The following is a 16,748-nucleotide window of genomic DNA, read 5'->3' on the forward strand; positions in this document are numbered from 1 at the left end:
TAGAGTATCTTCAGATAAACTCTGTAACAAAACTATCCACTAAGTATTTTAAAGAAAAAAAATTGCCAGTAATACAGAAAATAGTATACTAACATAAGAAATAGTATACCTGAGACTATTTCAATATAACCATAAATTAGGATGAAAGGAAAATAGCAAAACTATACATATCGCTCATCCTATATGTAAATGTATATAAAGAAATTTAGCTCTGAATATTCTCCCTTCTTACTTTCATCCCTTTAAAACATGCAGATGATGTATTTCTTGCTATCTAAATGTTTTATGTGTAGAGGGTGTATGTGAGCTATCTGCTTCATAATCCAGATTCGCTCTCTTTTTTGTCATGTTTTAAATCTGTTTACTTTCGGAAATTGAAAAATTATCAGAAAATGTTCTCATTCAGCTAGAGGTTATCTTTCACTGCAAGGTACCCATAGGCTGAAGGTTTTGCAAAATAAATAGCTTGAGCAATAATTTCCTGTAGTGGGATAAAGATCAGTGATGAATGACAAATCTAAGAGGAAAAGACTTTCTTACCCTTTATGCTTAATTACTTAGGAAACATGTGACATTAGGAATAAAACCCAAATGAAACACAAGGCAGCAGATTACTTAGTAAAAGTCTAGACATTCTTAAAAATGCACATAAAAAAGTGGCAAAATAATTTCTAAAACATAAACAGAGCAGAATAGAAATACATATAAGCAATATTATAAAAACACACAAGTGAAATTGAAGTCTAAAAATCTGATGCTATGAAGATATGACATGAACTTTGCTCCCCTGATGAGCTTTCAATACCTAAATTCACTCTGGATAGATGGTATTTTACCTGTGATTTAAAAGCTTGTAACTCTGCTTGAAGCTCATTAATCTCTGCCTCTTTTTTCTGCAATTGAGCCTGAGTTTCTTGGTGGTCAGTAAACTCTTTTTCAAACTGAAAAGAAGAAAACAAGAGAGAGAAAGAAAGATGGGCATGAATAGCACTATTCTTCATAGAATAATATGACTCTAATGATCTGTCAGTAGAAGATAAACTTTTTTGAAAGGAGTGGTAGATTTTTGCTAAGTCACACACAGCCTTTCTCTAGGTCCCCCCAGGTCCTGACACAATCATTCATTTGTAAGGGAGCAGACAAAGCCAGAGATGGAGTCTGTGACCTCCTCTCAGCAGAGCAAACTGGCCCACAGTTATCACAACCCTGGCATTTTTCCTAAAAGTCTCTAAATATCATTGTGACTTTGTGTAAAATAATAGACAGCAAAGCATTGTAGTGAATTCCCTGGCTCCTACCTACAAAATCTTACACCTGAAACTTATCTGAAGTTGATCAACATGACTTAAAAGAAGTCCATTTTAATATTCTTTGTTTATTAATAAATAACCCATTTTTTAAATGTATCACTTTTCTTACAATGTCTTCAGATTTAAGGACCCTAATGTAGGCTCTAAACTTCAACAACAATTTAAGAGAATAAAGTTGGTCTTATTTATCATTAACCTCCCAAAGATTAATCATTGGGAGGTAAATGATAAATTAATCTTTCAAAGTCCCTCATGTCATACCTTGTGGGAGGAGGCAAACAGTAAAATTTGGTGAATCCAATGAATTTTCTAATTTATACAGCCACTTATCACAAGTCCCATTTTGTGTATTCAAACAGCTTCACCTTCCCACTATCATGACTGAAAACCTCCCCTAACAGAAGTGAACTTAAAGACGGTATTGTCTCATAATAAGAACAAGTGTTTGATTCTCTCTTAAAAAATGGAAAAAGGGGCTGGCCCCATGGCCGAGTGGTTAAGTTTGAGCACTCCACTGCAGGCGGCCCAGTGTTTTGTTGGTTCGAATCCTGGGCACCGACATGGCACTGCTCATCAAGACATGCTGAGGCAGCGTCCCACATGTCACAACTAGAAGGACCCACAAGAAGAATATACAACTATGTACCAGGGGGCTTTGGGGAGAAAAAGGAAAAATATAAAATCTTTAAAAAAAAAAAATGGAAAAAAAGAATCATTAAAAAAATGCAACTACTTCACAAAGGCAGCCTTGAGATTTTAAAATACAATCAAATCTCAATTAGGAAAATAACAATATAGAAACTCAACAGTCCCCAGAGGGCTGTTATATGTGAATCTTATTTTTGCTCTTAACACAAAGAGGTAGTTACTAGGCCCCCATCATACAGCTAGTAAGTAAGAGATGTGACTTGATTGTGCAAATCTTACGCTTCAGACACCTGCAGGAAATTCAAAATGGATTTATATAGCATGCCTCCTCCTTGGATATCTCACCTTGTCGCCTCATACTGATCCATCAGGGCTCACATTAACTATCACTTCCTTGGGCCAGTCTTCTCTGGCCACCCAAGATTAGAGGAAGAATCCTTCCTAAAAGCTTACATAATACACAGGGTTTTTTTTTTTTTTTTTTACCATAGCAATTATCACACTGTAATATGAAAATTTCAAACTGTAGTATCACACACCTCAGTAACACTGACTACCCTAGAAGTTCATTAACAGTGAGAACCTTTTCTATGTTATTCATCAACTTTCCAAACCTTTACATTTATAATTAAGCTCAATATTTATTGGATGAAGAGATGAGCCAACTCCTGTCAAATCTTCCTTTTTATATTGAATAACTGCCAATATCAGATATTAAAGTTCCCCAATCTCCCAGCATCAAAAATGTTTGACAGGTCATTTTCTCTATTCTTTTTTTGACTGCTCAGTCAATGTTTACTGCTGCTTAGCAAGAAATAAAAAACTAAATTCTTCTGAGAGTAAGGATGAAGAAGTATTCCACAATATCAATAGGTGCACTATCCTATCTCAAAGGCCTTAGAGTAAGATTCAGAAGAAGGATTATTTAGGTGAACAAAGTTGAAACTACGAAAACAACCAGCATCATATCTAGTACACGCTAAGAGAATTTATTAAATTACCCTGGCCATACTGCAAGTATCTGTATTACTTACCAAAGAGATAAACGTCTACATCCTCCCCTATAAAAGGGTCAGATGAAATATAAACTTTGCTTTAGCATTTTCACAGTATCTATAGTCAAATCACAGTAGCCTTGGGGATAAAATGAATCCCCATTAAAAATGTACTTTATAAAAACTGATATGATAGGCTTCTTCTCCAAAAAGAGTTACTAGAGCAATATTACGCTTACAAAATTACAAGCAAAAATGTCAAGAAACACGGTTAAGGTTGAGGCTCTGCTTAATTTCATTCCCTGGGGTAAATGTACTAGTGCATTTGTACAAGAAGGTTGATAATTCAATATTTTCTATGTACTTTCTGACATTTCTGGTCTTCATTTTTCAAATTTATGCACCAAAATAAAGAATGTGTCTAGCAACTATGATAGCTTCCTGCCTAAAGCAAAGTATTTACATGTGTCCTTATAAAGCTATCAGAAAGAAGTTCTTGCTGATATAAACAAAATGGTATGGCAACGGAAATCTTTTATGGAGTAAACAGTATTTTCTGAACATACAAAAGATATATAACTTCTGACTAAAAGGAGACAACTAACCTTGAACAAGGTCTTTCTTCTACTTACATTCAAAGCTTACAATTTTAAAACAATGTGTTGAGAAAGTTATCACCTTTAACACCACTCATATAAACTATATACCTAAAAATGATTACAAAGGCAAATTTCTACTCTCTGGGACACATCCAAATCAAGTACTTGAAAGTTTGCTACTACTTCCCCATGAAGAGTACAAGTGCTTACTGAGCTTCGAATACAAAGTTGGCAGGGCGAGGGTTCACCCTACAACACAAATATCTATCAGCTGTAACACTTATGACACTTAATTTAAATGATCCATTAATTTGTTTCGCCACTAAACTAAGTACTCCAGGGCAATGACAGTATCATCGTCATAGCTGCAATCCTAGCCTGCAGCCAAAGGCCTGGATAGAATAACTTCTCACTGAGTGTTTGGTCAACTTTAAGACTTCTTAGGACATTTACGAAGTTTTCAGAAGTTACTGCTAATGTATGAGTGTCCACCATTTGCGGTTATGTTTTATCTTAAAAGTTTATAAAATTGTACAATTCTCTCAAGATTCATGTAGGGCCTGATACAACAAAAATGTAGACTGTTTGGCGTGGTTCCCAACACAGAATAAATGTTCATTAGTGTATGATCACTGAAGTGGTGTTTGTAGTAATTATTATTTCTTAGATGTGATAAAAAAGCCCTAAGAATTCAAATCAGAGTGACCACCTAAAATGAAGAATCCAACAATAACAACAAAAAAAGAGAAAAAGTCTAGCGGGTACATGCTAAGCAGAGATAAAAACATAAAACAGGGCCTTAAAGAAAAATGGGGGAAGGACTGGATAGTCAGCAATACTACTAGGCTGAAACAAATGAAACTGGTGATAGCTGATACTTGTGACCTATGAAAATGACAGTTCTATATGGTTCAACTTGATCTCACGAAACAACTTTAACCAAAACAAAAAGCAACTTTTCTCTTAAAATGTTTAGACATATTTTCAATCTGAAAGCCTAAATTATATGATTTCTTGAGAAACACTCCAATCTTAAAATTTTGACTCTATGCATTTTGTTCAATCATTTATTCCTTCACTCATCAAAACAATATTTTTTCAGTTCTTAGGCCCAGAATTGTCCTAGGTGCAGGGATAATGAAGAAAGCAAACAAAAATCCCTCATAAAGTTTACTCTAGAGGGAGAAATGGACAATACATTCACATATACACACATAAACACACACACCATATAACATGTGAGATGGTGACAAATACGACAGAACAAGAAAAGCAGCATGGGGAGGGTCAGAGTTGGAAGTGGGGAGTTAAAATTTTTAAATATAATGGTCTAGAAAGTCTTCTTTGGAGGATGGCATTTGTGCAAATACCTGAAGGAGGTAAAGAAGAAAATGGGACGACAGGCAAAGCCCCTGAAGCAGAAACACACCTGCAGTGGTTCCCCACATAAGTCTGGCAAAGCTACTTACTTTCTTGAAAAGATCTGATGCTTTCTCTTCAAACTCTTCTAGTTTCGCTTGATCTATGCAAATATCTAAAATTGCAATGACAGGAATTTTTTTTTATTCCAGTACTTCTTAAAATTATTATGACTTTAAAAGTTTAGAAAGAAAATCGTAGAATCAGAAATAGTACCAGTAATAAAATAAGCAAAAAGGAGAAACATAATATAATATTGGAATGGAGAAGGATTTTCTAAGCATGATACTAAGACCATAAAATATAAAGGGAAAGACAAACCCAACTACAATTTTAAATTTGTGTTAGGCAAAAGGAGGAGAGAGTTCAATTTAATATAGAATACTCAAAGGTTTCTATCATTAATTCATAAATATTTTGATGGAAGAAGAGAAGATGATCTCCAACACAAGCTAGGAAAATGGGCAATACTAATGAACAGAAAATTAGGAATAACAAATCTAAAAATTGCTAAAACATATGAACGGGTATTTGATTTTCTCTAATAATATGAAAATATAAAGTAGACATAGCAAAGATTAAATGATCCGTAATGCGGAAGTGTTGAAGATGGCACGGAGAAATTGACTCGCCTACACAATAGTGGAAGTATAATTAAGAAACTTTGCTGCTGAGAAGCTAGGCAACGTGTGCTAAAATTTAAAATATGCATTTTCTTTCACCCAGCAATTCTATTTCCAGGACTTTGCCTTTAAGCAAGAACATTCATTAAAATAATGTTTATGTTAGCAGAAAATTGGAAATAAATGCTCATCAATAATAGATTAATAAGCTACAATGTATATCCACATGATGGGATACTATGCAGAAGTGATTCACATGGACTTCTTGTGGTGTATTTTATCCATTCTTTTTTTAATGAAAGTAATACCAGAACATGGTTCAAAAAAACATATTCTAGAAGGGCTTATAATGAAAAGTAGCAGTCAACCAAATCACTGCATTACAAACTCAATCCCACCCCTAAATGTGACCTCTTAGAGCTCTTTCTGATTATTCTGTTAGCTCCTTAACTCTAAATAAAATATGTACACCATTATTCCTTGATTTATCTATTTAAGATATTATAGATAACTTCCTACTTTATAAAAGATCAAAGTCCTGTTCCTTCTCTAATCCCAATTTTTTGATAATTTTACTTTCTAAATTTGCTAGCTCTGTAGCACCAAATAATACTTAAACCTCTGATTCCTCTCACACAGACAGCATCTCAATTCCCACTATAATATATCAAGTTATCTATGCCCAAGGTTTCCAACATCTGTCTCTGCTACTGCCCAACCTCGCATCTTCTCTCAGCTATCCATGTAAATACTGTGGCAATCTCTGCTGTATTTAAGTCTTCTGCACTGTGTCTATAAGTTTATTCTAAACATTTAAAACCAAGAGATAAAATGAATTTATCACAACTATGTAAATATGTTTCTCTTATACAGCCAAGCAGTATTCAAGGATTATATTTTCCTCTCAAGAGTTCAATGTTAAAACTTCTCATCTACTAGAGAAAAAAGCATCCCTAATGTCCAAGTGGAGTAAGTTTCCTTTTCAGATACTATTCAAGAGCATTCCACATCTTAGTTTGCTGGATATTTGAACCACGCTTTTCTTAATTTCTGTGACCCTACCACCTCCAGGAATTTCTAATTGCTTCTCTCCCATAGAGAGAAACAAGCATTTTCTTTACCAGTGTGTCACAAATATTATTCAGTTCCTTACTCATTCTATACATTTCCTACTTCTTCATGGACTCAGATATGATACGAAGAAAAAATGGTAATCTTTTTTGATGTTACATCAAAATTTGATATATGGTAGCTTCTTAAACATTAGTAACAATGTGGAAGTACATATCACATCAATGAATATTTTGTATTCTGTTACTTTAAAATCCATAAATCTTTTACCCATGCAGAATTTGTAACATCAGGCACTGTTCATTTGGAAAAGAGTGATTTGCAGTCATGTAGATCCTCCAAATGTTGACACATCTCATTATATAGTATCAAAATAATCATATAGGTTAATATCACCACTGATCTCATCAGAAAAAAAATTTAGTATTGGGAAGTTGACAGTAGCAGATACAAGTTTTCCAAACTTCCAATTTTTACTTGAAAGCTCAAATTTTATCATTGATAACAAATTCTATCAGTTGTTCCCATTGATTATAGCCACACACTGGCTGACGTCAAACTGCCAAACACTCAAGTCTGAGTAGCCACAGTTTGTATGACAATCATTCTTTTGAAGTAAAAAAAAAAATCAGCCAGTTCACCTCACAACTCAATTCTCATTGTACTTTGGAACGGAGCAGAAATTCTTCATGCACACATCTAATTTTGTCACAGAGAATATTAAACCAATGTGTATATGCAAGGGTATATTTTTAATAAAATTAATATTTTTAGCTCTTTATCAGAATTAATATTTTTTAGTTCTTTAGTCACAGAGGTTATTAAAACAATGCACATATGCAAGGGCAGATTTTTACTAAAATAAATATTTTTTAGTTCTTATGATTTATTCTTAAGTAAAAGTGGCAGTTTCTGTGGTTTTGTTTTAATGGGAGTAAAGAACACAGGGCTACTAAGAGTTTGGTGGCACAGCCCTGATTCTTAACAAAGTGCCAGCAATTTTACCACCCTCGTTTTTGATCACCAGTGCAAACATCTATATAATAAGAAAGGCAAATAATGTCTAAGTATTAATATAGAAATAGTTTTGACTATTAGGATCCTCTGAAACAGTATCAAGGACCCTCAGAATTCTACAGGCCACACTGTAAGAACCAATACTCTAGAGCAAACCCATGGAGTAAAGGACAGTAAGATACTTGCAGTTAAATAATAGAGACATACTCACCAACAAATTGACTTAAGTCTAAATCCAGTCTTTTTCGATAGGTGAAGTCTGGATCCATCCCATCTCTATGCAATACAATCTGAGAGACACACTCATCAATTAATTTGAAGTACTGTTGTCTAAAACCAAAGAAAAGAATAAAGTGTAACTTTCTGCCAAATCAAAATACTTTTTTGTTAAGCATGATTTCAAGTTCAATAATTTACTATTATATAGTTTCAACAGTCAATATAACAGATTTGACATGGGAGTGAGAGTAAATACAATCTATCACTTTTCTTTGAATGATTTTAAGACAATAGCTTTTATAACTTTTAGCAAATACAGTGTGCTTTAAAGATGATTTTATTATAAAAGTCAGAACCTTGACTTAATTGGTAGGCAGTAAAAGAGAGAATATTAAGATGAAGTGATATGTGCTTAAAAGTAGTCCTTGGTAGAGATCATCAAGCTACCTGTGTATTATACTGAAATAGGTACCATTAATTCATTTTATTAATACAAACCAAAAAGAAATCTTTTCTAAAAAATTCTTTGGAAGGTTCTTAAAACCATACAGTATACTATTTTCAGTATGTTTGTGGAAGCAAATTAAAAACTGATACTATAAACTATATAAAATATCAAATGACTATTTCTTACTCAAAAAAAAAACACCTAGAGAAATTTAGTATAATAACAATGTTTGTCCAAAAATTAAAGTTTAACTAAAATCTCTAAACAGGGTTCATGTTGTCACCATAGTTAATTTCAGTCCACCTACGTTTGTAATAAGCTAAACAACATCCCTTAAACTCAAGCTAACAAATGTGAAAAATATCCAGAGGATTTTATATACAAAAGCAAACTAAAGTGATGGAGAGGGTGGGTCCTCATGAGGTACTAAAGTGATGGAGAGGGTGGGCACTATTCTAATGAGATTCAGTTTTCCATTCCCAACACCCCTCTAGGGTTGATTTCTTCCTTCAATGACATTTGCACGGTTCTCCTCTCCAAACCCTCCTCACCACGTATGTGATGGTGCCTCTAGCCACTTGCGCTTTCCTTTCCTATAAACTACTGCCTATAACCTTCCTATCTTACACCTAATAAACCATCCATTACACTGAATAAAATTCACTATAGCTTACCATTAGCAAAGACAACTAACGCTCAGCTTCCTCAATTTTCTCTACTTCCTTCAAAGAAATAATCTCCCATTCCCTAATATTTGACCCATAATAACCAGATGTACACTTAAGGTGCATAAATTCAGCATGCATTTATATCTATCACATCTGAAAATTGAGACAATACACTCCATTCCTTTTTTACTCTAATTTAGTGTTATCCTAATGTTGTTTTAAGACATGTTTTCAACATAAGATATTATGTCACTTTTTTAAAAGTCATTATTTCACTAAATGTTTTCTCAAGTCCAGAATTCCTAGTTAAAGAGCTCATTCATAATGTTGCTCAAATTTCGTGCAAAAACTCTTTTGGCGAGGCAATACTAGCAAAGAATAATGTACTTCTGTATTGCAGAAATGTAAATTCAGAAAATAATCTCTATGAGCAATATTGGTTAGTCAGTGAATATGTCAGAGGATTATGTGAATAACCTAATTAAGAGACGAGCATAAATTATCATTAATTCATTGATAAAACATCATTTTTGTTGGAGAATATTTCAAGTCATCTTTACTTTGTCTGTAGTATTTTTACCAAATACCAGAAATTATCTCCCATGCACATTCAGCTGGCATGACATTTTGCACATGGTAAACCACTAATTATTTGTTACAGTATTGAATTTGATCTTCTACTCCACCTCCGATTATCTTGCTGCATTTGATTTTTCTTAACTGCCAGGGCTGCCTTTGACATATAGTCTCTGATCACATTCCATTTCAGTAAAATTTCCTTTTGTTCCAAAACTGAAAGTGAGTAAAGAGTCTAATTTTCCTATCCACTAATTCTTTTAAATGAGAATATTTTTGTGTTCTGTAATAAAAGTCTACCTATAAAAAACTTATGTTTATTCATATCAATATTACTTTAAAATAGCCATGAAACACAAAACGTTCAGATAATCTAAAATTTCTGAAAAGGTAAAATCCAGGTTCATTTCCATAGTGAAAACAAAAAATGAACACAAAACCAAAAGAAAAAGATTCATAGACCTGTACACCAAAAAAAGTGAATTTTACTATACGTAAATAAAAACTTAAATAAGTAAAAAAAATTTTAAATGTATTTCAAAAATACTCCATAATTGACCATAATTCTGACTCAACCTTGTAATAAAAATATAGTTTCTTTATAAGAATAAATAACGAAAACAACTATGAGAATTTTGGAACACGGGGAAAAACAGATGGAATCGTCTTGACTACAGCAGTCATAAGGAAAACACTGTCTTCATACCCATATTTGGAACAAAGACCAAGGGCCTGAGGTTTAAAGAGCCAAAGAAAAAAGCAATATAAACAAGCAGCAAATTAAAAAGCTGATACTCAAAAGATGATCAAAATAGCTAACTTCTATGCCTTATTAATGTCACTTTGGTAATGCTACAATTTAATATTTCTTTGAAACTCTTGATTCCACTAAAGTGATGGGATTGTCTGAGCATGCCCCAGGACAGCTGTGCCTTGTCATCTGTTTTGATGTTAGACACAATCACATGTCCTCTTGTAGGACAGATGAAGAGTTTAGGGTCATAAGTAAGATATAACCCTCCTGGAGCACTACGGACACATTCAAATCTTCAAAAGCAAACAACAGTCTTGAATTCTTGGAAACTAAAACAGCATCAAACAACCAGAGGTAGACAGGACCAACCACACAGAGATCAAGAAAAGGATGGGGTTACGTGAGCGTGAATGGATGGTTCAGTTTCATTTTTAAGTAAATCTGGAGGAGAATTACAGTATTACAATTAGCAGGGTACCTACAATATTTAAAATAGTATTTAATTAATCTATTAGTACTTCTATCTAGCACTTATAAAAATAAATATTTAAAGTGATTTTTAATAAAATATTAGAAAGAAGCAACTAAAGCATCAAAACAGGTTACTAAACTCATATTTCAGAATACCAATGGGATTCTCCAATTTTACAAAGGGAGGAGATTATGATAAGTACAGATTATCCTCTTAAGAATTTAAAGTTTTAACATTTTTGATTCGTTCCCTTCTAGTTAGGTACATCAGAAAGACTAAATTATATTCTCTGATGTCACCCAGAAGACACAGCCTGAATGAGACATGTCTAGCAAATCCTTCTAATTGAAATTAGAATAAGAAAAGACTTACTACCCACGGTATTTGAGAATGCAATTTCAGGAAAGCTAAACTGGTGACAACAAAAATGGTTTGTTTTTTTTTTAAAGATTTTTTTTTCCCCTTTTTCTCCCCAAAGCCTCCCAGTACATAGTTGTATGTTCTTCGTTGTGGGTCCTTCTAGTTGTGGCATGTGGGACGCTGCCTCAGTATGGTTTGATGAGCAGTGCCATGTCCGTGCCCAGGATTTGAACCAACGAAACACTGGGCCGCCTGCAGCGGAGCGCACGAACTTAACCACTTGGCCACAGGGCCAGCCCCCAAAAATGGTTTTATATTAAAAAATCTCAGCTTCCCTCATAAAACGGTAATAAAAGCAGAAAGAGGATATTGAGAACATTTATTGAGCATAAACCATGTGCCAGTTTGAACCATGTTACCATATTTCTTCTTCATAACAACCCAGCTAGTTAAGGTGTTGATATCCATATATAGCTACACAGAGGTAAGGTACAGACAGGATCAACAATTTGTTAAGCTCAAGATGGCTAGGATATAATCAAATTTGAAAAGTCACTTGTTTAGCTTTTATAATACATTAGCAGCATTAATTGCAACTATATTTTCTAGGCACTTTCTAGCTACTTAAACACCAACCATAAGTAATGCTTAGTGCCCTTCTCATAACTTATAAAACAAACTTACACAACATTATTCCTACTGTCTAAGAACTAACCAGAAAATATTATCCATCACAGGATAAATAGTCATTCACTGCCAGTTTGCATCTTTATTCAGATGAAAAGTCATAACCAAGAATCCACTGGAGCTTAAAAAGTGACAGTAATATCATTTTACCATCATCGATCTAAATATATGCCCAGAGGAAACAACACATCCCATGAATCAATATTATGACTGAAATGAAAATCTTAAAATTACTTGCTTGCCCAAATCAAACATCAGGTGTATTTCACAATTAATAGAATTTTATTAGTGAAAGAAAACAATAGAAAATAGCTTCCTCTTACCTTATAAAATAATCATTTCGAATCAGCAAAAGATGCTGAAGAATAGAAATAAAGTATCCCTCTGCTCTGGTTTCCTTAACTGTGTTCCACACCATGTTGTAAACATCATATGCTTCAGTAAATTGATTAAGGATTTATTGACCTTCTACACCAAACAGTTGCGATAACATGACAGAGAATCTGCTCTGAAAGCTTCAGATTACTGTCTGTCTTACCCTAAAATAGGCATCATGTATACTCAACATACGATAAAACACAGGTAGTTAGGATTGAGAGTAGGAGAAAAACTGTGTGCAAATGATGATTTGACCTAACACCATCCGGCCTCTCCTCTACAACCAATTCCAACCAATCTGCCTCTCTTGAGCCCAGATGCTGCTGACGGCAAAGGTGGTAGGCAGCTGGTTGTGAATACTGGGACCTAGGGGTGTCCTGATCAAGACAGCTGGAGCCAGGCATCATATACCATGGAGAAGCCCTGTTGGATGGGAACCTGGCAGATCTCTGGAAAAGCACAGACATCTGCAGATCCACAGTGTTAACAGAGGCTCACGTGAGTATGCACCCAAGGTGCAGGAATGTGCTAACCAGCCGGCTGAGGCTACCCTATTCCTAATGCTAGAAAGCACTGGGGGGAGGGGAGTGCCAAACATAAAAATAGAAAAGAATAGGTTGTACACATACACATAAGTGTCTAACAGAATCCATTTTTAGGTTGTAACAATCATTTACACATATGTGTTTTCATAAAAACACACACACTAAACTAATAAAATAAGAAAGCGTTATACAAACATCCTTCTGATTCATAAGTGTTTGATTTCATACTGTTTACATATGAATGGCTTCAGAAGTTAAATATTTTGGGGGATGGTAGGTGGTTGGTTGGAGTTTAGCAGTAATTTAACATATTGACTAAACTTCAGAACAAGAGGATATTCAAGTTCAGCTCTAATATCTTCAAGGCGATGGGAGAATTCAATCAAATCTTCTTCCTTATGCTCATCAAAGACTTTAAGTTGGATATCCAGGCCATCATTCTTAATACGTTTCAAATTCTAGAGATATTAAATAGAAATTATGAACAGTTTTGTTTTTAATAATGCAAAAAAATAATGAAAAGCAGAAATCAACCAACCATTCAACTTGATTTATAGCATTCAAACATTTGAAGTGTTAAATAATACTCAAATCTATATTTCAAAAATAGATTTTTATACTCAAGCCTTTTTTCCCCACAGATAAATTATTCTTGAATGTAATTTATCTAAATTTCCCTCTACTCAAGTACTCCTCTAATTTAAATATTAATAAGGAGACTGCAGGGCACTTACTGGCAATATCTCTTTCAATCCACAACGCATAAATTCATTTCTGATGTGAAGCCTGAAGTCCAAATCATCAGGAGATGTAACAAGTGCATTGATGAGCTGCATACATGCTACCTATAACACATTACACAGCGAGACTTACACGTGGTTCCCAACATTAAGAATGCTAAAACTGAAATATGAAGTTTTTGTTCCAAGTATATCAAATATCTTCCATCACAGGAGAATCTACTAAAACAATAACTTGCATGTAAAATATTTTAGTCAATTCTAAATTGTACAAGAAATATAGTTTCAGTGGAGTTTTTATTTTTTTATTTATTTGGGGGTTCTCCCAGGAGGAAAGAGATGGAGAAACATTAGACAATAATGTTCCATAAGAAAATTCACTCTAACCAAAAGTTAGATGCTTGTCCAAAAATACTATTCCTTATATACACAACATAAACTGAACACATCCTAGTTGTAAAACTCTAAATCTCTACTGGATGAACAACATTTACCTAAAATAGGATATTAAAATAATTTTCCATTCATCAAGAGAAACCCAAAGTCCCAAAGACTTCAAGGCCAACAAGTGTCTGAATCTGAGTAACAGAGTTGTTACAACCAAAAACTATATTATGAACACTACACAATTAGTTTCTAGGAGTTAATTTAGCAAGCAATGGGTCTTACACTGGCAAAAATTCAAAATTATTGAATGTTATGCTTATTAAGAAGGGCATAAAGAAATAATATAGCTAACTAAATCCTTTAGTATATATTTTAAATGATAAAAAACAAAAATCTGTATTTTTCAGTTCATGTTTTACACCACAACTTTCAACCTCTCCACTTTTTTTTATCCTTGGTTGAAATAGATCTTTCATCTAAAATCCATATAATGGAAGCAAAAGAGATTGCCTCTAGAGAAGCAAAGTATTCTTTGTTGTTGATGATAATGTTATTTTTTGATGGCTACATTCTACCAAAGTCTAGCAAGAATGACCAGCCTACTGATCAATATGTTTAACCTCATGCTGCTCCCTAAATTGTCCTTTCTCCATCCCTTAAGGCAAGGTTTCTATGAATTTGAAATGTCGTTTTTGGATTAAGACACCAAGAGGGGTCTCAGTTCCTGCTGGTTGAAATATATTGTAATTGTATTTGATATATAAACACTAAAATCTGACCAGCATGCCTCTACTGTGAAAACTTCAGACTGTTTAAAGTACGGGTGGAAAATGTGCCAGAAGAGAGAAGCCGGGAAAGGTAAACATATTTTAAAGAAAAAATGAGAAGAAACTTAAAACACAGTCTCTCTTTCCAGCACACATTCACTGAGCTGTAACCAGTTCATGTCAAAAAGTCAAGTTTAAAATGTTTTCTTTCCACATCCTTGCCAGTCATTACCCAGTATCCATAAACATTTTTTTTCTGCAATACTATGCAATTTTAAAAGATCTCAAAGAGCATACAAATAATGTTTCTGTACGTTCAGAGAAATTAAATCAGTCTTAGTCACCAGGTTTCTGGAAAAGACAGGAATTATAGACAACTCAAAGAAAGCAGCAAAAATAAGTAACAGAAAAATTAGCAGCAAATAGCACCTAAATGGAAAGTAGACATGTGTATAACAATAGTAGCATCAAATTGAGGAGAAAGAAGGGAAAAAGGTAACTCAAATTATTTCCAGGAAACATTCTAAATAGGCGATACTCCATAAAAGGAAAAACCGAAAATTGGCTTAAGTTAAAATAATGAATTTAGTTCTATAAAAGTCCCTTCCCAATTCTAACGGTGATTTGCCATCATCATGACCTATAACTACCCTGATTAATTTATATCATGCAAACATATATCTATGAATATATACAAGGATACAGCATAAGGTATTGATTGTTTCCTTATAGGTAAAAAATTCTATCATCAAGATAAAGACCAAAGAGTTCCTTCTAGGTTTTTAATACTTAAATTGAGATATATAGACCTGTTTTATCACAATTTCACACTAATATAGCATACCAACAGAAGTGGGTGCCAATCTGGCATCTATGCTATATAAAGCAATTCCTAGAGACAGTGTAAAAGCCTCATGAACTGTAAAATAAACAGGATATGTTACCTACCCAAATGAAGATAAATATGTACGATGATAAAAATACTTGTTGTTAATGCCATCAAGTCGATTCCTACTCCTAGCAAGCCTGTGTACCGTAGAGCAGAACACTGCCTGGTCTTTATCCTCTCCTTTCTGTGCTATATCAGACAATATTCCACTGCTATTTACAGGGTTTTCATGGCTTTTTTGTTTGTTTGGAAGTTGATGGCCAGGTTCTTCCTCCTAGTCTGTCTTAGCCTGGAAGCTTCACTGAAACCTGTCCACCGTGGGTGACCCTGCTGGTATTTGAAATACCACTGGCCTGGCTTTCAGCATCACAACAACATGCAGCCACCACAGTATGACAACCAACAGATGGGTGGTGTGGTTCCCTGACCAGGACATGAACTCGGGCTGCAGGAGTGAGAGTGCCAAATCTTAACCACTACACCACCAGAGCTGGCTAATAAGAACCATACCAGGTTCTATAAGAGATACGTTTGGTATATAACAGAAATATGGAGACACTAAATAAAAACAAGGACAGCTGAGTAACAGTACTGACTCTTAAGAATAAGAAGGCAAACCTGATGAAGAGGAAGACCAGGATGCTCTAAGCAGAGGAATTAACATGTTCAAAGACATGGGCCCTTTTGTTGAATTATAAGGAATTCAGATCTCCTGAGTGGTTTGTAAGGGTGGGAAGGGAAGAGCAGGGGAAAGAGTCAATAGAAATGAGGCATAGCCTCGTGTACCAAGTCAGAAAATTCAGATTCAACTAGAAATAGGGGAAATCATAAAGGATTTTATGCAAGGAGAGGCAATAATAGAAGCAAAAGGTACAAGTTAAGAAGCTACTGTAGAAGCAACTTTGGTGAACAATGTGGAGGGCCTGGACAACATCTGAAATGTAAAGAAAAAAGAACTGATAGAATTTGATGTCTGGATGGACATGAGGTTTAGGTTGAGGTAGAAGAAAGGAATTTACAGGAGTCTTCCTACCTTTGTTGTTCAAATAGATAGCAGGTAGTACTATTAACAGAGATAAAATGTGAGGAGAGAAAGAAGAAAAATCTCGCTTTTAGAATTCTGAGATTGAAATGTACATTAGGAATCATTCATTCATTTAAAAAAATTAGTTATTG

General features: G+C 34.2%; 1 protein-coding gene across 3 annotated transcripts in view; it reads right to left on the reverse strand.

Moving 5' to 3' along the window:
* DIAPH3 (diaphanous related formin 3) overlaps positions 1-16,748 on the reverse strand; it is a 484,080-nt gene that overhangs the window by 297,819 nt on the left and 169,513 nt on the right. For 2 of the 3 annotated variants that reach the window (XM_070240325.1, XM_070240327.1), the window contains 6 exons: positions 13,524-13,630; positions 13,129-13,247; positions 12,190-12,306; positions 7,894-8,012; positions 5,022-5,086; positions 837-941 (listed from right to left, as the gene is read on the reverse strand). In XM_070240325.1, the coding sequence (XP_070096426.1) occupies positions 837-941; positions 5,022-5,086; positions 7,894-8,012; positions 12,190-12,306; positions 13,129-13,247; positions 13,524-13,630 (632 nt within the window). Of the gene's footprint in view, positions 1-836; positions 942-5,021; positions 5,087-7,893; positions 8,013-12,189; positions 12,307-13,128; positions 13,248-13,523; positions 13,635-16,748 lie in introns of all 3 variants that reach the window. The other variant, XM_070240326.1, reaches the window with a different exon arrangement.

Source organism: Equus caballus, chromosome 17 (assembly GCF_041296265.1).
Source record: "Equus caballus isolate H_3958 breed thoroughbred chromosome 17, TB-T2T, whole genome shotgun sequence".
In the NCBI taxonomy this organism is placed as follows: Eukaryota; Metazoa; Chordata; class Mammalia; order Perissodactyla; family Equidae; genus Equus; species Equus caballus.